General features: G+C 42.8%; 1 protein-coding gene across 6 annotated transcripts in view; it reads left to right on the top strand.

Moving 5' to 3' along the window:
- LOC135544440 (nuclear pore complex protein Nup214-like) overlaps positions 1 to 21,455 on the top strand; it is a 70,022-nt gene that overhangs the window by 23,305 nt on the left and 25,262 nt on the right. For all 6 annotated transcript variants that reach the window (XR_010456336.1, XM_064972044.1, XM_064972045.1 and 3 more), the window contains exons 23-29: positions 10 to 177; positions 905 to 1,013; positions 13,511 to 13,589; positions 14,182 to 14,254; positions 14,518 to 14,620; positions 14,749 to 14,798; positions 15,365 to 16,900. Coding sequence is in view for 5 of the 6 variants with exons in the window: in XM_064972044.1 (XP_064828116.1) it covers positions 10 to 177; positions 905 to 1,013; positions 13,511 to 13,589; positions 14,182 to 14,254; positions 14,518 to 14,620; positions 14,749 to 14,798; positions 15,365 to 16,900 (2,118 nt within the window). In the remaining variant the exon portion in view is untranslated. The remainder of the gene's footprint in view (positions 1 to 9; positions 178 to 904; positions 1,014 to 13,510; positions 13,590 to 14,181; positions 14,255 to 14,517; positions 14,621 to 14,748; positions 14,799 to 15,364; positions 16,901 to 21,455) is intronic.

Raw genomic sequence — 21,455 nt, 5'->3', positions numbered from 1 at the left:
TTTTTCTAGTTCCAACCAATAAGATCAACATGGGAGGTGCGGACAGCACGGCACTAGCCACTAAGACGGTGAAGCACGGAGCCCCTCCCACTGAGAAGGCCACACCCGTCCCCCTCCCTGCCCAACAGGCTGCTGCTAAAGCTGCTTTCCTCAGGCAAATGGCTAATCAGAAAACAGGTAGGCGGGGCTTGACATTTGTAGAGGTTGCAAATAATGGAAAGTGTAATGCCTTTGTGACTGTTTTTCTGTCACTGTAACTCCCATACAACGTTGCATTTACCTAGTAAAGAATCTATCAATGTTTCATTTTCCCGGCCCGCACAGGACATGGGACCTGTTTCCGTATTGTTCGACCATATTATGCTCTTTTAACCTCAGTAATATAACTTGCTAGTTTGTTCATTTTTCAATCTGGGAAGAAGCTTTCATTGGTGGTCTCGCTACACTGAAAACAGTTTGACAATCCGATGTATTGACCAGCAGAGCTTTAGTGACGGTAAAGCTTTTCTGCTCACCATCTGTCTTCATGCCATATTCATACTCTGACACCATGGGGAGACAAAGACCAGGATCACTGGTGAACTGACAACCCCATGGTTTTACGATGCAGAATTATGGTTGATAAAACTTTAGTCAACAAATTAAATGATCTAAACAGTACTTTTAATCAATTAGGCCTATTCATGGTAGTATACGTCTGTGTGTCAGTAACCCAACATAACGTGACATTTAGTACTGTTAGATGCACACAATTATGCTATTATTGTGGATAGTCAGATTAATATAATAGTTTGACTAAAATGTCTGCATCCTTTGCAAGAATAGCAACATGCTTTTGCATGTATTTTATCACTTTTGTATAATGATGATGATCATTTGATATTTCTCCTTTGTGGACAACCAGTGGTCAGTTCCTCTCTGGCAGAGTCTACCCTGAAGACCGTTCCCCAGGTGGTCAACGTCCAGGAGCTCAAGGACAAAGGACCGCCACTGCCTGTATCCACTGTGATCAAGTAAGTCTTCATCTTTATTACCATCCCTCTTCATCAGGGCTTTACCTGGAGCCTACTTGCAACAATGCTAGGCACCTTTTCTGATTGCAGTTTCCAAAACATAAAATATATGCACATAGATAAGACATTTATATTTAAAATATATATATATATGTAGATAAGAAATGTGACAAAGTAAATACATTTCTCGTGATTAGGAGCATGGCTGAAGGATTCCTATCTCATACCACTACAATATTACAATAATAATAATTGGATGATTCCAATCTGACTCACCATTACTGTACACAGAACCTACAGTCCACATAAATACTGTACACAGCAGCTTTCTTGTGTGTGTTTCTGTTTGTCTAAGTTAAAGTCCTGTGCACTGCAGTGTTGGGTCTGCTGACAGTGCTGTGTCCCTCACGGAGTCCCTTAGGGTCTGCCACAGTGAATTTGTTTCTCTTTTTTCAAACAACTCAAGTCACAGAAATACGTCTTCCTTAGTCTAATAAGCATAACGTGTATTTTTTTGAGTTTGAGCGATGCAGGGTCTTCCGATTGGCCAGGCTTTAAAATGAGGTCACGGTAGAGGAAGAGAGGGGTAGAGGGAGAGAATCGTTATTTTAGCTTGGTGAGGCATGTTTACAGTGACTCGCTGAGGCAGAAAGATACAGCCACATACAAATAGGGGCAATGAAAAGAACGTGGTGAGCGAGTGTGCCATATACAGTACACAAAACATACTGTGAAATATTTCCCCTGGTCCAGCACATAGACAGTCACAGCACTAGACTGGCACTGCATGGGGGGGGGGGGGGCTGTGTATGTGGGGGATGGGCATACACGTGGGCAATGGACCATGATATAAAGTATGTGTGTGCGTGTTGTGAGTTTACGTCCTGGGGGGGGGGGGGTACTAGCCTATGCCGTTTGTCTATGCGTGTGCCTGCATACGCCCATGTACAATGTGTGTGGTTTGGGATCTTTTGTGCGAGTTCCATCACAGCTGGCATATCTCAGGCCTCTAGTCCATATGCTAGGGGCCACAACAGCACAAGGCACAGCACTGCCAATGTTTCTCTCTCTCTCTCTGTCTCTGTGTGTGTGTGTGTGTGTGTGTGTGTGTGTGTGTGTGTGTGTGTGTGTGTTCGGTCTGACATTTAAAACCTCGCCCCTCGTCTCCCTTATCAGGACAAGATGACCAGCACTAAACTGATCAATTAATCTGAGAGCACAAATGCACACAGAATTGATCAATCATAAAACACGGGTGAAATAAACAACCGTAGGACAACCAGGTTGTAACGCTAATGGGGTATGTGTGAAGGGCATTGGTGTATAGACTAGACTAAAGCATGATATTGAACCCTTAAGATTAACACACACAAAAAGACATCAAGTATTTTTATGTGAATATGTCTAGAGACTAAGCATTAAAGAGATTCTCCGGTACTTTTGTATACTTTTTAGCCAGTTGTTCTGCTGTGTGTGCATCTTGCTATCTGTCACTCAAATAGCGAGGGGCTGAAGTTCATTGGCTCTAAATCGAATTGCTGGGGGCTGGCCCAGGGAAAATGGCACATAAGTTTCCAGAAAAGGTAACTTTCAAGCTGAATTTTGTGGCTAATTGAGGTAACACAGTAGTACTGCTCATAGATTATGCATATACAGTGGGGCAAGAAAGTATTTAGTCAGCCACCAATTGTGCAAGTTCTCCCACTTAAAAAGATGAGAGGCCTGTAATTTTCATCATAGGTACACTTCAACTATGACAGACAAAATGAGAAGAAAAATCCAGAAAATCACATTGTAGGATTTTTAATGAATTTATTTGCAAATTATGGTGGAAATTAAGTATTTGGTCAATAACAAAAGTTTATCTCAATACTTTATTATATACCGTTTGTTGGCAGAGGTCAAATGTTTTCTGTAAGTCTTTCACACACTGTTGCTGGTATTTTGGCCCATTCCTCCATGCAGATATCCTCTAGAGTAGTGATGTTTTGGGGCTGTTGCTGGGCAACATGGACTTTCAACTCCCTCCAAAGATTTTCTATGGGGTTGAGATCTGGAGACTGGCAAGGCCACTCCAGGACCTTGAAATGCTTCTTACGAAGCCACTCCTTCGTTGCCCGGGCGGTGTGTTTGGGATCATTGTCATGCTGAAGAACAGAGGACAGAGGACCTCTTAAAGAAGAAGTTACAGGTCTGTGAGAGCCAGAAATCTTGCTTGTTTGTAGGTGACCAAATACTTATTTTCCACCATAATTTGCAAATAAATTCATAAAAAATCCTACAATGTGATTTTTCTGGATTTTTTTTCTCATTTTGTCTGTCATAGTTGAAGTGTACCTATGATGAAAATTACAGGCCTCTCATCTTTTTAAGTGGGAGAACTTGCACAATTGGTGGCTGACTAAATACTTTTTTGCCCCACTGTATGAAGTACACATTGACACATTCAGCCCAAAGCGGGAGGTTTAAAAACAATTTTCAGTCGTCACCAAAGTTCCAGAGCATGTAACCAGCTGTTTTTAAGGTTGGATTGGCAAGATCAAGACCCTCCAAACATGCTTAGAGAAGCATTCATACAACAGTCCTATATTTCTACCAAACATAAGCCTGTCACATGCTTCCCAGTGGAAACAGTTTGCGCACAAATTATGGAAGTGTTCGGACTTTTTGCGTTCGCCAGGTTTCTTTAGGCTGTTCAGGCACACACTTTTTTTCTTTTAAAGGGAGTATTGGAGGAACAGACGTTTGTCGCCTTCTGCTAAGATCAAACCGAACCTACTATGCGGGCGCCTTTAGAGCCTAGAGTGACGGTTAGATGGCTGACATCCTGACCTTGTGACTTAAAGAGTCAGATGGAACGCTGCTAATTAAAGACTTAACGTTGCTCAATATTATGAGATGTGTATTAGAGCTTTGAGGTCACACACACATACGCACACTTCCCAAAAAGTACATACATTGGATGCACGCACAGACTCCCGTCACGCTTGCGTGAGTTTGCTCAATTTTTGACCTCTTGTGTCACTGCAATTGCTGATTTAAATGGCTGTTGATGACAGCTGTGCATGTCATTTGTCAATGCCAGAGGGACTGAGCGGTGCAAGGTTGGACAGAATGGACAGATGTTGGCAGCTGGCATACGGGTGCAGGCTAGTGATGGGGGATAAATAGTTACATATCGGGATATTATTTTTGATGATGTATCGTTTTGATATCGCAATATTATTTTTATGTTAGTTAGTTGTACCTGCACCAAAACTCCAGTATTTTTCCTTCATAGTGTTGTTCTCCATCTTTTTAAATTGGGGGAAATTTGCTTTCAGTACTTTTATTTCCATGACTGATCAAAACTCGTTTCCTCGTGCTCTCGCTTGTCCCTCTGTAGCAGACATATGGTGAGCAATATGTTTGGAACATTGAATCGCAATGAAAAATCACCGTATCGAATCACGTTACATATAGAATCGTGAGAATCGCAGTACATATCGTATCTGCACATAAGTATTGTAATATCTTGAAGCCCCTGGCAATTCCCAGCCCTAGTACAGGCCTGTGTCCCTGTTGTCATAATGACAGAGAGAGAATGTCACTCCCCAATGTCACAGCACATTCAGACTGGAGGGCGGAGGAGGACCTTCAATTTCTACTGTCAGCAGTTTGTTTTCATAATAATTGTTCTTGGGGGAAGGAGCAGTTGAAAGTGCATTTTATGCTTCTGAAGTGTAGATAACGAATAAACCCACATGTTCTATTCTTTGTAGACAGTAACTGGTATTTGGGAATGAAATAGTTTGAATAAATTGATTTATTCAGACTACTCCTTACATTTTGATTACATTTTAGACTGTCAAATGCACATTACCCATCATCCTTGTCTAGGGAGATCTTCTTTGTCTCTTACTTTGACCCTGCTCCCTATTTTTCACCACAGCATCAAGCTACATCACCCATGGCTAATAGTCACCTATAAGCAGGTTATTACTTCCCAGAAGAGCTGTACGCAGGAACAGCCATTTACTAATCCCATGTCCCCAGCCTGTCCTGTCTTTACTGCAGTAGTGGTGTTGTCCTGCCCCAGCTACGGTGTGTATCTGGGGACATAGTATAGATTATCAGAGCTGCTGCTGCCAGCCAGATGCCAAGAGCCACTGTGACCTTTCACTTGATGGCGTGCCAACGTCCGGACGGAGAATGGGATTTGGTGTATGGGGGAAAACCTAACCGCAGCAGTAATAGTGTTTTCTCTCACACAACCTCTCTCTCTCTCCTCTGTCCTCTGCTCTCTCATTCCTTTCCTGTATTTCTCTTTCTTGTTACTACATATGTCATCTCATGCCCTTTTACTTACTCTCTCACACACACACGACTGACAAAATGTATCTTACTTAAACATGCCAGTCACGGTCTTTTGAGCAGAGCACCTCCAAGCATATAGCCAGCTGTAGCTTCCTATCCTTCCTATTAAGATTTACTTAGATTAATTCATTTCATTTTATCCGTGGGTGGTCTTTTAATTTCAAGCTTCAGTGCCTGTGTGATAGAGTTACAGTGTACTATGTTCCAATTAACAGCAGGAACATTGCACTGGAGTTGGGTGGTCACTGGTGCCTGGCCTAGCCTGGCTGGCAGTGTCAAAGCCGGTTGACTTGTAAACCTGGGATGATTCATAGCCAGTGCTTGTAAATGTGTGTGTCTGTTGGTGCCAGGTTACGCTGTGTGCGTGCGTGTGTAGGGCTGGCTCAGTTACCATGTAACCGACTGTTATTGATGAAGACTGTCATGGGGCGGCAGGTAGCCTAGTGGTTAGAGCACCGAAAGGTTGCTGGATCGAATCCCTGAGCTGACAAGGTAAAAATCTGTCGTTCTGCCCCTGAACAAGGCAGTTGTTCCCCTGTAGGCTGTCATTGTACATAATAATTTGTTCATAGCTGACTTTGCTAGTTAAATAAAGGTAAAAAAAAAAAATGAATAACTATAAAAAGTATTTGAAAAAGTGTGTTTATTAATATTTCCTGGGAATGAACAGCTGACACGTGTGTCTGCTTGCCTTATAGCACCTAGGAAAGAGCAAGCGACAGCAGAGCTCTCTCTCATCTGAGTTAATGCACTGCTAAGGCCTGCCCATGCAACTTTGATGGAGAGACACTGAATTATTCAGTGGGTGTGGCTGACCCAAGGCAAGCCGCAGGGGGAGCGGTCAACACCCAGGTGCTGCTCACCAAACTGACATGTTTTTAACTATGGATGCGTTGTAGCATGGAGAAACAACTCCTAGCCGCGGCCTTTGCAGATCTGAAATAATTAGTTGGGTGTAAGCAAAATGGAGGAGTCTCCAATAAAAACCTGCCATCACCATTTCGCTTACACCTATCTAATCCTTACCGTGCTTGGAGTAATTCTGAATTATTGCATGCTTCACTGTTGGTTAAAACTACTTATCTACTCGTGTTCCAGTGCACCGTACTGCCATAGATGGAAGAAGGAGCCAAATGTCTCACAGGATGTAGAAATCTGAAACACCTGTTTAGTCTAGTGGTGTGAAGTGAGAGAAGATGGAACTAGATGAAAATTGGCTGACTTTCTGCTAATATACTCATTGATGAAACATTCAATCTCAATTCAGGTTTCTGTTCCCAAAACTAGATTTCAAGTTTTCATAACAATTGGAAATCGTTATTTTTCGATGCCGATTTGAATTCTTTTTTAAATATTTTTTTACACCTTTTTATTTAACTAGGCAAGTCAGTTAAGAACACATTCTTATTTTCAATGACGGCCTAGGAACGGTGGGTTAACTGCCTTATTCAGGGGCAGAACGATAGATTTTTACCTTGTCAGCTCGGGGATTCAATCTTGCAACCTTTACAGTTACTGGCCCAATGCTCTAACCACTAGCTAGCATTAACCTTATCTTATAAAAAAACAATCAATCATACTCACTAGTTAACTACACATGGTTGATGATATTACTGGTTTTTCTAGCGTGTCCTGCGTTGCATATAATCGATGCGGTGCGCATTTGCGAAAAAGGACTGTTGTTGCTCTAACGTACCTAACCATAAACATCAATGCTTTTCTTAAAATCAATACACAGAAGTATATATTTTTAAACCTGCATATTTAGCTAAAATAAATCCGGGTTAGCAGGCAATATTAACCAGGTGAAATTGTGTCACTTCTCTGGTGGCTGTTGTCGATGTGTTCCTGGTTCGAGCCCAGGTAGGAGCGAGGAGAGGGAAGGAAGTTGTACTGTTACACTGGTAATAGTAAAGTGGCTATAAGAACATCCAATAGTCAAAGGTATATGAAATACAAATGGTATAGAGAGAAATAGTCCCTAATTCCTATTATAACTACAACCTAAAACTTCTTACCTGGGAATATTGAAGACTCATGTTAAAAGGAACAGCTTTCATATGTACTTATGTTCTGAGCAAGGAACTTAAACGTTTCTTACATGGCACATATTACACTTTTACTTTCTTCTCCAACACTTTGTATATGCATTATTTAAACCAAATTGAACATGTTTCATTATTTATTTGAGGCTAAATTGATTTTATTGATGTATTATATTAAGTTAAAATAAATGTTCATTCAGTATTGTTGTAATTGTCATTATTACAAATAAATAAAAACAATCGGCCGATTTAATAGCTATCGGCTTTTTTTGGTCCTCCAATAATGGGTATCGGTGTTGAAAAATCAGAATCGGTCGACCTCTAGTTACCAGTATATTTCGCACTGCCTGATGAGAGAGCTTATCTCTGGAAGGGACCCTGTTGGCAATGGGATTTCACTGGCTTTTCTTGGCCTGACTTGGGCATGCTTGAGTGAGTGTGGGCTTCAAGATGACAGCATTGGCACCCCATAGTTCAAACTCATCACCATGTGATTAAACTTTGTCCGAAGATCAGCTGTCACTTTTCACTACACATCCTCCTGTCTGTAACCTCACTGGCTATACGTCTATGGCGGATGATCCAGGATCTATTAGCGTTTAGATTGCATATCTGTCAAGCCTGTTCAGTGTGTCTGTCTTGTTTAGTGCTTAGGCTATTTCCTCCACACACACACACACACACACACACACACACACACACACACACACACACACAGTCCTTTGCTTGTGTGTCTATTGATCCATGCGGGCTCCCCAGGGTGACGTGGTGCTCATACTGATGCAGCACTGAGACGGCCATGAGGAAAGCGGCTGATGAGCTGAGTGATCATTCCCAGCTCTGCCACCTGCTCTTCTCTGTCTCTGCGTCTCTCTAAATAGTTACAATGCAACTTCAGTTAACATGGAATTCTGAAGGCAATTTAGTTCTTAAAATGACAAGGCAATGCATTCTTGGAGACAGTAGATATTTTACAAAATAAATAATGTATTTCAAAATATCCAGGGTAAAGCAATGAATGTACAGGATGATGTGATGGCAAAATGATGTACTAATGTGATAAGCTACAGAATCAGAGTCAGACAGGGAATGGGGATTAGAGGGCCTAAGATCAAACAAACAGTTATTCTTTATTTCAGAATGAAACAAGGCAGGCATGGATTATAGGGGAAATATAGATAGTAATGATAAAAGTAACAGATACAGGTTACACACACATTCAAAGCAGGGAAAAGATAGGTGGAATAGCATTCGTCATGAAGCTGGTTGAGAGAATGCCATAAGTGTGCAAAGCTGTCATCAAGGAAAAGGGTGGCTACTTTGAAGAATCTCAAATATATTTTGAGTTGTTTAACACCTTATTTTTATTTTTTTACTACATGATTCCATATGTTATTTCATATTTTTTATGTCTTCACTATTATTTTTACAATGTACTAAATAGTAAAAATAAAGAAAAACCCTTGAAAGAGTAGGTGTGTCCAGACTTTTGACTGGTACTCTAGTCAAAAATGTTGAAAGAAATACCGTGTAAAATTCAAGTCAGTTGGGGAGTAGGTTTTTGAAGTCCCAATAAATACCTTGTTCATCGGGTCTATGACCTGACGTAAAGGGGTCAACACCATGTCCACCAAGTTACAATATCAGAATAATATGATTTGTCCAAGTCCATAGGTTACGCAATGCAATAGAATCCAACAATAGAATTCTCAAAGAAATAGGGACTAGAGTATGAATCATGCACAACTGCCTTGGCTCCTAATCTGGGAGGAGGGATATATTCAACTAGGCTAAACTAAGGATAGAGGCAAGCGATTTTATTCTAATAATCCTAAAACAAAACAAAGGAGACATACAGCGTGGGTCTAATCATAAGGAACAACTTTATAGACTTAATTCACAATAAGGATTTACAGATTACGCGCCTGTTTCAGGCTAACATAATAGATTATTATTGACTCAAACTCATATGGGCTCTCAGAATAAGGACTGTTGTGTTCGGACGGCGACCAGCCATATGGTTACTATTATGAACTACAAAACAGTCCAAGGACAACCCACGCGGGGACATTGCAAGAATTCTCTGGCCTATTGAAGTGCTTTGTTTTGGACTGCCTGCCAATGTCCTCTGTAGACATTGGTTCCAGACGGATATATAGTACCAGTCAAGTTCGGATACACCTACTCCATTCAAGGGTTTTTCTTTATTTTTGTTGTAGAATAATAGTGAAGACCAACTATGAAATAACACGTGGAATCATGTAGTAACCAAAAAAGATTCTTCAGTGGCCACCCTTTGCCTTGATGACAGCTTTGCACACTTTTGGCATTCTCTCAATCAGCTTCATGAGGTAGTCACCTGGAATGCATTTCAATTAACAGTTGCCTTGTTAAAAGTTAATTTGTGGAATTTCTTTCCTTAATACATTTGAGCCAGTCAATTGTGTTGTGACAAGGTAGGGGTGGTATACAGAAGATGGCACTATTTGGTAAAAGACCAAGTCCGTTTTATGCCAAGAACTGCTCAAATAAGGAAAGAGAAATGACAGTCCATCATTACTTTAAGATATGAAGGTCAGTCAATCCAGAACATTTCAAGAACTTTGAAAGTTTGTTCAAGTGCAGTCGCAAAAACCATTGCGCTATGATAACTGGCTCTCATGAGAACCGCCACAGGAAAGGAAGACCCAGAGTTACCTCTGCTGCAGAGCATTAGTTCATTAGAGTTACCAGCCTCAGAAATTGCAGCCCATACAAATGCTTCAGAGTTCAAGTAACAGACACATCTCAACATCAACTATTCAGAGGAGACTGCGTGAATCAGGCCTTCATAATCGAATTGCTGCAAAGAAACCACTACTTAAGGACACAAATAATAATAAGAAGAGACTTGCTTGGGCCAAGAAACACGAGCAATGGACATTATATCGGTGGAAATCTGTCCTTTGGTCTGATTTGAGATTTTTGGTTCCAACTGCTCTGTCTTTGTGAGACGCAGAGTAGGTCAACGGATGATCTCTGCATGTGTGGTTCCCACCGTAAAGCAAGGAGGTGTGGGGGTGCTTTGCTGGTGATAATGTCATGATTTATTTAGAATTCAAGGCACACTTAACCAGCATGGCTACCACAGTATTCTGCAGTGATACATCATCCCATCTGGTTTGTGCTTAGTGGGACGATCATTTGTTTTTCAACACACCTCCAGGCTCTAAGGGCTATTTGACCAAGGAGAGGGAGGAAGTGCAGCATCAGATGACCTGGCCTCCACAATCTCCCGACCTCAACCCAATTGAGATGGTTTGGGATGAGTTGGACTGCAGCGTGAAGGGAAAACAGCCAACAAGTGCTCAGCATATGTGGGAACTCCTTCAAGACTGTTGGAAAAGCATTCCAGGTGAAGCTGGTTGAGTGAATGCTATGAGTGTGCAAAGCTGTCAATGTAAAGGGTGTCTACTTTGAAGAATATTAAATATATTTTGATTTGTTGAAGTTTTTTGTTTGTTTTATTTCATACTTTTGATATCGTCTATTATTCTACAATGTAGAAAATAGTAAAATAAAGAAAAACCCTTGAATGAGTAACCAGCTCGATCTCACCTATCTTTTCCCTGCTTTGAATGTGTGTGTAACCTGTATCTGTTACTTTTATCATTACTATCTATATTTCTCCTAGACTCCCTGCCTGCCTTCTGAAATATAAAGAATAACTGTTTGTTTGATTTGCGGCCCTCTAATCCCCATTCCCTGTCTGATTCTGTAGCTTATCACATTAGTACATCATTTTGCCATCACAATATCCATTATTCATTCATTGCTGGTTATTTTGGTAAAATATCTACCGTCTCACATTGCCTTGTCATTTTAAGAACATAATTGCCTTCAGAATTGTAACTTAACCTTAGTTATAATTGTAACTATTTGGTGCCCTGTCAATAATGTCATAGTAATAAAGCATGCACATTCCATTTCACAACCCACCAACTTTATGTAAAACACACACACACTCTTATAACACACTCCCTGGCATATCTCCACTAGAGCGGGAGATGAGCTATGCCCCAAGTCAGGCTGATATACAGTATCTCTGATGTAGAGTCATGGCACAGTCGAGGTGAGTCCATCACACGAGCCATCAGCCCTGGTTTGTGTATGTGGCCCTCAGCCGAGATAAATAGACCCCAGCTAGATAGCGGGTCACTGCCTCCATCGCATCTGATTCACTGCCAGCATAGGCTAACAATCTGAGTGCATCTCTCCTCTCATTTCTCTCCTCTCCCAACTGTCTCTCCCCCTCTTTCATCCCTCACAGCACTCACTGCTCCAATCTCCCTTTTTTATCACTCTTTTTTTCAGCCTCTCCCATTCTCTCAATCAAACAGCTCCCTCTGTCCCCTCCCTCCCTCATCTTTGGTTCTCCCATCTCTCTCTCCCAGTTGCTCACTGTCTTTCATTTGCTCTCTGCTTTCTCCCAAAATCTTTCTCTTCCATCTACGCTAGTGCTGATCGTTTAACCAAATTGTCATTATTTTGTGGGTTGTTATTAAACAAGTAATTGCCCGATGTCGGTTCATTCACACCGTTTCTCCAGAGGGAAATCAAATCATTCACAAGAGAGTTGAAGTCTAGAACTATATGGGACACTGGGCTGAAGGAAGTTGTAGTTTTCAGTAAGCAAATATTCAACCTAGTTCAGTGCAGAAACATGGTAATTGTCTACAATGACCATAATCCATTGTGCCTGTTCTTTTCCGTCTATGATACAGATGGATACACTTTTACGCCTGCTACTTTAAGTTAGATACACACAGACCGCATAAGCCACCGCATGAGAGAGGAATGTACACAACACAACGAGAGAAAGGGATAGAGAGTTTGTGAAAGTATGTCTTATTTACTAGTTAAATGATTTAATCAGACAACTCTGCAACATATTTAGGCAGGCTAGCTAAATAGGTTGATTAAAGACTACAGTATGGGGAGAACAGATAACATTAGATGGTTGGTTGGCTGGCTGCTACTGCCTAAGCAGAGATGAGATGATGAATTTAAGGAATTTAAAGTCATAAAATTAAACTAGTAATATACACGACTGAAATATTTTGTTATTTAATAGTAATTTCCTTTTTCTCGATGTGGAACATTTTCAATGTTTTGGCAATTGAATATTCAATATTTTTGGCTTTGGCTTTGGAGTTTCCATTAAAAAGCTCTATAATTTGTCATTATTTCATAATGCATTTAATGTTCAAGAAAAATAATTGAAATCTCTAACGGTGATTTATTTTTGAATAATCGAACCAAACAGACCTCAAAAACCACTAATCGCTCAGCCCTGATTTCCACCCCTTTCCTCTCTCTCTTTCTCGCCAACTCTATCGCTCTGAGATTATGTAATTAATGCAGAAACTCTCTCACTTTCTGCTGGGCCAGGCCTCGTTCCACTGTTGTGTTGAGGTTGAATACATTTTAGGCAGGACTCCCCCTGGGGCCATTTTCCAAATTAGCCCTGCTCACAATAACGAGTCCACCCCAGTCAAACCGTCAGATAGGGGGCTTATTTTAGAGATGCACTCCCCAGCCAGTCAGTCTCTCAGTCACAACACTGGGCCTGTAATGTGTCTATCCACGTCAGTATGGTTCAGTTGGCTATGGTCTGTCTGTGGCAGTAGTTATAGGGTTGATGCTGGAGAATAATTAGTGAGGCAGTGCAGTTCACCGTGGCTTTTGTTTTCTGTGTTCTATTCACTACTGTAGATATTGTGCATGGCCCTGGCTTTTATCTGGGACGACAATAGCCTTGGATTATGTCACGTATTTTCAGATGGGGTAGTGAATTATAGACTGATACAAAGTTCTAATGTGCACACACCCCAATTAATCAACGTGGCATGAATTGTTATCATACCTCATTTGTAGATATGTGCATTTCTCCTCATGACTGACTTGCATTCACTTACTTTCAGAAAGCAAATCCTGATGAGAGAGTGTAGAGAAGAGAAATTAGTCAACATTTTAAAATTTGATGTGCTGTGTAAATCCAGGTCGTTGCTCAATTATTTTCTTTCCCCTCTCTCTCTCTCGCTCTCTCTCTTTCAGCTCGTCAGTCCCAGCCCCGGTTGGTCAGGTTGTTCAGCAGGTATTGGCGACTGTAGCCAACACCAACCAGGCCAAACGAGTGAGTATGAAGAGTACATCTAACATCCTCTCAACTGTCAAGGCGTTTCATCTGTGTGCTTTCCGCTATCAGAGACTGAATATCTCTTGTACACCCCATCTCTAAGAACTCAGCAACTCCGTGTAGTTCCTGGAGTTCCAGTGTACTTGGTTGACCGCTGGCCTGCGACGTTATAGGATAGAGTGGAAGGTCATTATGACAGGGCTGTGAAATGTCCCAGGTTTCTCCCATGTGCTGGCGGAGGAGTGATACAAGTGGCGACTGGTGGGGAACGGATTCATACAGGGGAACTCTCTCGCACATCACACCTCAGTCCGAACCAGGTTCAAGTTCATGGGATGCATGACTCATAAACCTACACACAGAAACACTCCCAGAAAACACTGCGTATACGAACACTAAAACACTGTTTTGCAAGAAACAGACTCCAAAGTCTGAGTAGTGGGATGAACTAAATTACATTTAGCTTTGACTTAAGATGAACATTGATTGTTAGGTTCTCTAAAACACCCTCTTACTTTGTGTGTAGTTATTCTTGAAGCCATGGGAATGAGAGATGTATAAACTTTCCGTCTGTTGTTTTTCTCCTCAGAATTCTACTCAAGGCATACTGAAGGTGTCTGCTGAGAGTATCCGCTCAGCTTCCCCCCAGGGTTTTGTGTTTGGTAAGTACATAAAGATAAGATGTTTTAGATGCTCATCATATCAAGACACGTTGGAAAATGCCTTCCACCTTTTCCCAGGTAATATTTTTTTCAGGGGTTTTTATATACTACAAATCTACACAATTTCTGGTTGAACCATTCATACATTACATCCATTTGATTACATTCATTATATTACATATTTTATTAGCTCTTTGTATAAGGTGTGTTAGAACTCTTTTGTCATGCTTATTTTAATGTCATCTCCTGTCCCTCTCTCCCAGGCGGACCCCCTAAACCTGACGCCCTAATTTCCCTGGCCTCCTCCAGCTCAGCCCCGTCACTAGGGGAGGAGAACAGCAAAGCCTTCTCCTCCTTTACCACAGCGTGAGTCACTGGGGGTCAGGGGTCAGAGAGGGGAACTTCATGTCAGACCTTCTTGATCAGAAAACTGGAATGTTTTTTTTAGCTCTGTCTGACTGTGTCTTCTCATACTTTATGATGCTTTCGGACAGGTCTGCCGGGGCCTTCAGTTTCTCCTCTGTGTCCCAAGGAGCTCCACCAGGTACCTCTCTCAAATATACAGCCTTATATGCCACTCATTGGTGTTATTAGACAGTGAAGTCAGTGCTATAGTTCATTGAATGCCATAGCAATGAATTACAGTAACTTCAATTAATATCCCGGGTGTTTATTTTCTTAAATTACTAAAGACAGGCGCATTAGAGACAGGCGGAAGACACATTTAAGTTGAATGCATTCAGTTGTACAACTGACTAGGTATGCCCATTTCTTTTTGAGCCAAATGTCTATTTCTTTAATGCACACAGCTTTGGCTCTCATTTGCATAGTTAATTGTTTAATTCCAGCATTCACTTACATAATTTAAATCAATTATCAAATAAAACATTAAACCTCGTAAGCAATTAATTTAGACCCGCCATTTATTTTAAACAGCGAATATTTACTTAAATGTGTGCGGTTGCCCGACTATTAAAAAGGATAGGCGGCTATTTGAGACTCGGCGTTTAATTGAAGTTTTGCTGTAGTCATGTATTAAATCTATTTGTTCAAAGTGTTTCAATGTCTGGCATAGTTTGTAAATCTGCTGTCCATGTTTCTTCCTCCCAGTGAAGGACGCTAGTAAATTCTTCTTTGGCAGCGCTGGCACCACCGGCAAGATGATGTTCAGCTCTTCTGCCGGAGAGGAACCTTTCTCCTTCATCCCAAAATCAACTTCCCCAACCCTGGGGAGCACCAGCTCCCCTCCTCCCAGCATGTCAGGGGAGCCTGTGAGGCCCACCCCCACCTTCAGAGTGGAGCCCCAGGCACCCAAGGTGGTAGGAGGAGAGACACTGGGGAGTTTCTCGGGTCTACGGGTGGGCCAGGGGGACGAAGAGAAGCCCTCCGCGGCCTCGTTTAGCTTTGGCCAGCCGGACAATGGAATGGGGCTAGGTTTAGGCACGGGCACGGCCCAGTTTAGCTTCGGGTCGACCCTCCAGCAAGGAAAGCCAGCTGAGGCTGCATTTGGTGAGGCGGATTCTACCGTGACAGACTTATCCAAGACTGCATTCAAGCCTCCCGAACTGGCAGCCCTGTCGATCACCAAGCCTGCGTTCACCACGTCAGCAGCCACCTCCTTCAGCAGCCTCCTAGCTGCACCCCTCTCTTCCCCTTCCCCCGCCTTGGAGGAAGAGCCCCCCAAAGCCCCCGCCCCCTTATCAGACCCTACTCCACCCCCAGAGCCTGTTCCCTCACAGCCCATCCCCTCTGTCAGCCCCCCTGTTGCTGAGCCTGAGGTTACTACCTCCCCAGTGTCCTCAGTCACCCCCACCCCTACCATCCCTGAAAAGGCCACAACTTCCCCTGCCTCACCCCCCTCCCCAGCTCCCCCCATTGCCTCCACCACCCCTGTCCCCCCTGCCTCTACCACCCCACCAGCTCCCAGCACTACCCCAGACCCTGCCCCCGAGGCATCACCACCCACTATCACCCCTACCCCGGAGGCCCCACCACCAGCCTACCCGGCCCCCAGCTCTGACAAACCTGGCTCCATCTTCACCCAGCCACCTGCCATCACCACAGATAGCACCACTATAGCTGTCACCAGCCTCACGACGGTCATCAACACCGCAGCCCCTGCTGCCACCACCACCACCCCTACTGACTCCAACACCGCAGCCCCGGCCACAGGCACAGTTTTCGGACAGCCTGCTCCAGTGACTGCCGGCGGCTTTAGTTCCACCGGCTTTGGTGCTCCACCTGCAGGTGCAGGGGCTGGCTTTGGAAAACCTGTATTTGGGCAGACAGTTGGCGGGTTCGGCGAACCTGTTCCTAACGCAGCCGGTGGCTTCGGTTTTGGCCAGTCTGCGTTCGGGGCCAGCCCTGGATTTGGACAGCCTGCAGCGGCCACCACTGCTGCAGCTGCTAGTACCGCTGCTAGTGGAGGTGGTCTGTTTGGAGCCCCCAGTGCCAGCAATGCCAGCAGTTTTTCCTTTGGCTCCCCCAGCGCCAGTACGGCCAGCAGTACGGGCACGGGCCTGTTTGGGCAGCCGAGCGCAACCCCGGCCTTCGGGCAGCAGAGTGCTGGGTTTGGACAAGGCTCTATGTTTGGAAGCAACACAACCACCACATCTTCTACTGGCTTCAGCTTTGGACAGCCTGCAGGTGAGTGTATCTGTGATATCACATGTTTGTGAAAATGCACTAATACGAAGTAGCTGTTAGGCCTCTGCATTCCATATCACAAAACTGGAAATAAATCGTCAATGTAATGTTATATATTTTATATGTGGCAGACAGCTCAGGACAGTGGTCTTATTGGAAGAGTGTCCCTTGGACATCACCATGACACCATTAAGTTGTTTTAAGCCTCTAGGATTTACACAGACGGCCACTCAAGCTGCCAACCTGTCTTTCTTATTGACTGGATGTACAATCTCTAGGAATCAGATGATACCTTCAATGCTTATGGATTGGATTACCAGATTCTAGTTGGTTTTGATTGATCTCCAAAATCCATATTTAGGACTACTAGGCTGGTATTATTTCAGCCATGGTATGTTGACCTATATAATTGCAGCATACAGTACCTTCGCAAAGTTTTCAGAGCACTTGACTTTTTCCACATTTGAAGTTACAGCCTTATTCTAAAATGTATTAAATATGGATTTTTCCTTATCAATCTACACACAATACCCCATAAGGACAAAGTGAAAACAAGGTTTTCTAAATTTTTGCTTGGTTATTCAATTAAAATGTAATCGCATTTACGTAAGTATTCAGACCCTTTACTCTACTTTGTTGAAGCACCTTTGACAGAGATTACAGCATCGAGTCTTCTTGGGTATGATGCTACAAGCATGGCACACCTGTTTGGGCAGTTTCCCCCATTCTTCTCTGCAGATCATCTCAAGCGCTGTCATGTTGCATGGGGAGCGTCGCTGCACAGCTATTTTCAGGTCTCTCCAGAGATGTTAGATTGGGTTCAAGTCCGGGGTCTGGCTGGGCCGCTCAAGGACATTCAGAGTCTTGTTCCGAAGCCACTCATGCATGGTCTTGGCTGTGTGATATAAGTCCCTTTTTGGCAAACTCTAAGCGGGCTGTCATGTGCCTTTTACTGAGGAGTGGCTTCCGTCTGGCCACTACCATAAAGGCCTGATTGGTGGAGTGCTGCAGAGATGGTTGTCCTTCTGGAAGGACACAGAGGAGTTTTGAGCTCTGTCAGAGTGACCATCAGGTTCTTGGTCACCTCCCTGACCAAGGCCCTTCTCCCCCGATTGCTCAGTTTGGCTGGGCGGCCAGCTCTAGGAAGAGTCTTGGTGGTTCCAATCGTCTTCCATTTAAAAATGATGGAGGCCACTGTGTTATTGGGAACCTTCAATCCTGCAGTAATGTTTTTGGTACCCTTCCCCAGATCTGTGTATCGACACAATCCTGTCCCTGAGCTCTACGGACAATTTATTCAACCTCATTGGCATGCACTGTCAACTGTGGGACCTTATATAGACAGGTGTGTGTGCCTTTCCAGATCATGTTCAATCAATAGATTTACCACAGGTGGACTCCAAGTTGTAGAAACATCTCAAGGATGATCAATGGAAACAGGATGCACCTGAGCTCAATTTCGAGTGTCATAGCAAAGGCTGAATACTTACGTAAATAAGGTATTTCTGTTTTTTATTTTTAATAAATATGCAAACATTTCTAATAACCTGTATTCGCTTTGTCATTATGCTGTATTTTTGATTGATTTGAGGAATTTTTATTGCCATTTTAGAATAAGGCTGTAATGTTACATAATATGGAAAAAGTCAAGGTGTCTGAATACTTTCCGAAGGCGCAGTATCTAGGGAACGAAGCAATGGGGCATCCTGATAAAGGCAGTTACCTCAGTTACTCATCCAGTCAGAGCTGCTGCCAAAGTGCTTAAATTAATGTAGTTGTTTTCCCTCTGTGGGACTGAGCAGCATCATTAGGATGGGTATTTATCACGCCATTAGGATAATGGAGCTTAGAGAGAAGGCCACTACTCTCTGATGGTCTTATCCAGTCCAATCCCATCCATCCATCAGGGCCTGTTAGGATCTGCTGGTATTGGCTGGCAGACCATACTCCTCCATGGTTCCTAGGCCTCTCTAAACCACTATGCTGGAGGAAGTTGGCATTGACCACTGGTATAGGGTGGTCAGTTTTGTTTCACCTGGTACCGATCTGGTTAGGGTTGAGGATGGTGGTTAGCTGATCCCTGATCTTTACTTCTAGGGGTAAGCTCTACCTTGACCCTGTAAACCCAAGTATAAGGTAAACACTCTACTTATTGCCGGGATGATACCAGTATTTCGATAGTCGTTAGTATCGTGACAAGGAAAACAAAAACAATGCAAATTTAACTTCTTTAGAAAGCAGCCCTAATTTTGGAAACAAACATTGTTTATATCCAGAATCACATTGATTTATATTCCAAAATATAGACAAAATGTACATACTGCAGGTTTTTAAAGAACCGAGAGTTACTGTTTAAAATGTTCGCGCTACTGGTATTGTCACGATTCTGTTTCATAAGTGCAAAGTAGTTAAAACACTGTCAGTTCCACTTTAATTAAGCAATTATTATGGCACTACGTAAAAAAAAATATTTGGGTGTTGAAGTGATGTTGAGCCGGGAGTTGCCCTATTCCCAGGGATTCTCTGAACTCCCACCCGTGCTAAGAGGTGCTGGGCCGCGGGAAGACCGTTGACCTGTCGGTGTGAGTCACAACAACTCAGCAGTTACTGAAGCAATGTCTCGGTTCTGACTGTCCTAGGGCTCTGTGTTCCCACCCAGATAGGCTTTCTGTTATATCATAGTGACAATTTGTCTGTCTGGCCATATGCATGTACTAATAGTGGAGATAGGCTTACACTTCAATGCAACGTTGGGTTACTTTTTCATTTTAATTACACAAAGAATTGAATGTGGAAGCAGGGTTAGTTACGCTGTCAAAGTGATGAGGTGAACAGGAAATCTGAACTAGTTATCTGTAACGGAGAAGGTTGTGATGGGGGTTAATTGAGCTCACTGGTGCGCATGGTCTGTACCACTGTCGGTGCCTTTGTCGGTCTTTACTGTATTAGATAGGCAATATGTGAGGAGAGCAGCCCTTGGCCCGTCATTTATCCACAGAGCCCCACAGCAGGTTAAACATGAATTAGGCCTACTTACCCTGCGTCAGAGCACGCCTGGTCGATGTCGCTCTTAACAGAGCTGGATTAAGATGGTATAACCAAAGACCAGACTACATTAAATCTGTCTTGAAACAGAGGAGGAACTGCCTGAACTTGTCTAATAAGAAAGCTCCATTTTACATCATAGACATGGAAGAAATCGGAGAGACTTTGGCTTTGCTCTGTAAGCCTAGGGGTGATTTCTCTTAACTCTATTAGCAGTTTGGTAGAGAGGGCAGTTAGGGGTATCCAGGGTCATGTTTGTTTCTAAATGTCTTTGTGCAGGTCTGAGGTGACAGCAGCCTGTCTTATAGCTACAATAGCCAACTAGCTAGCAACGCCAGGATAGCAACAGGTGTTACACTATAAATGGCCCTAGAATTCCTATTGAGTCTGGATATGTGTTATGCATTCCCATGTATTATTTCTGTCCCCTTCACGGCTGGCTAGTTATTTCAGGCAGTATATTGTCAGCATAGCTATGTGAACTAGCAAAAGGGCTGCTGTTACATTTGATTTTGTTGCACGTCCGTCGTCCGCAAACTGCACAGGAACATTCGTGAATGTATTCGTTAATAAAAATTAATGTTGACTGTTCCTTAGGGCTGTCCCTGGGGAGAGAGGGGGGGGGGGAATATAGACACACCATATATAGACACACCATATGTGATTTGATAAAATCAACTAAATATGTAGGCTACTGAGCTTGTCTGATGCTTTAAGCCCACTGTGATTAAATAGTTAACACACAAATGTATTGAGGGAGCCAGAGATCAAGATAGCCTAACCAAAATAAAAAAAATATGTTCCCGAATGATCTCCTCCCTCTGCTGCTAGCCTTCGCGGAGTCTGCCCACTACGCTCTAGAAGTTGCCGGTAATAGGCTACAACCAGGGGTCGGTAACCTTTTTTCCATTTCGAGTGCCAATTTATCTTACCATTTCTACCAATCTGTGTGCCAGTTATGATTTTCATATGCACATTCTTGTGGAACAGTTCAATTTATTTCATAATAAAGTCTTCGTATCTCAAAATAGTTGTCATGCGATTAATAAAAATGATTTCTAAATGAAAATTATACAAATCTAAAAGTAACTTCTATTGCCATTGCCAACTATGTAAAAATAGCCTACCTGAAGCCAACAAATAAAAACATTGCAGCCTGCAGGTAGAAAATATCCTGATTTAAAAAATAAATTACATTGGCTAATCATGGCTTGTCTGCAAGGAACTTCAAAAATTGTATCAACTATCAACTTGGTCCAGCCTGAAGCTTGCACTAACAAACTTGCGTCATTGTATAAAATATTAAGGACCCTCAGTTTCCCGGGCCAGTGAGCTTCAGACAGACACAGCTGTAGTCTATTTGCTTAAGGGATAAGTAATCAGGTATGCCCATTTTAAGACGTTTCCACCGGTTCGGAGCATGACATTTTCCCCCCACTTTTTTCGAATGGGAGAGAGCTGGAAAGATTTTTCAAATAGGCTACATTGAGGAACTATTGGCATTCTCAAT

Source organism: Oncorhynchus masou, chromosome 8 (assembly GCF_036934945.1).
Source record: "Oncorhynchus masou masou isolate Uvic2021 chromosome 8, UVic_Omas_1.1, whole genome shotgun sequence".
In the NCBI taxonomy this organism is placed as follows: Eukaryota; Metazoa; Chordata; class Actinopteri; order Salmoniformes; family Salmonidae; genus Oncorhynchus; species Oncorhynchus masou.
This window is presented reverse-complemented; position numbering and strand designations above follow the sequence as displayed.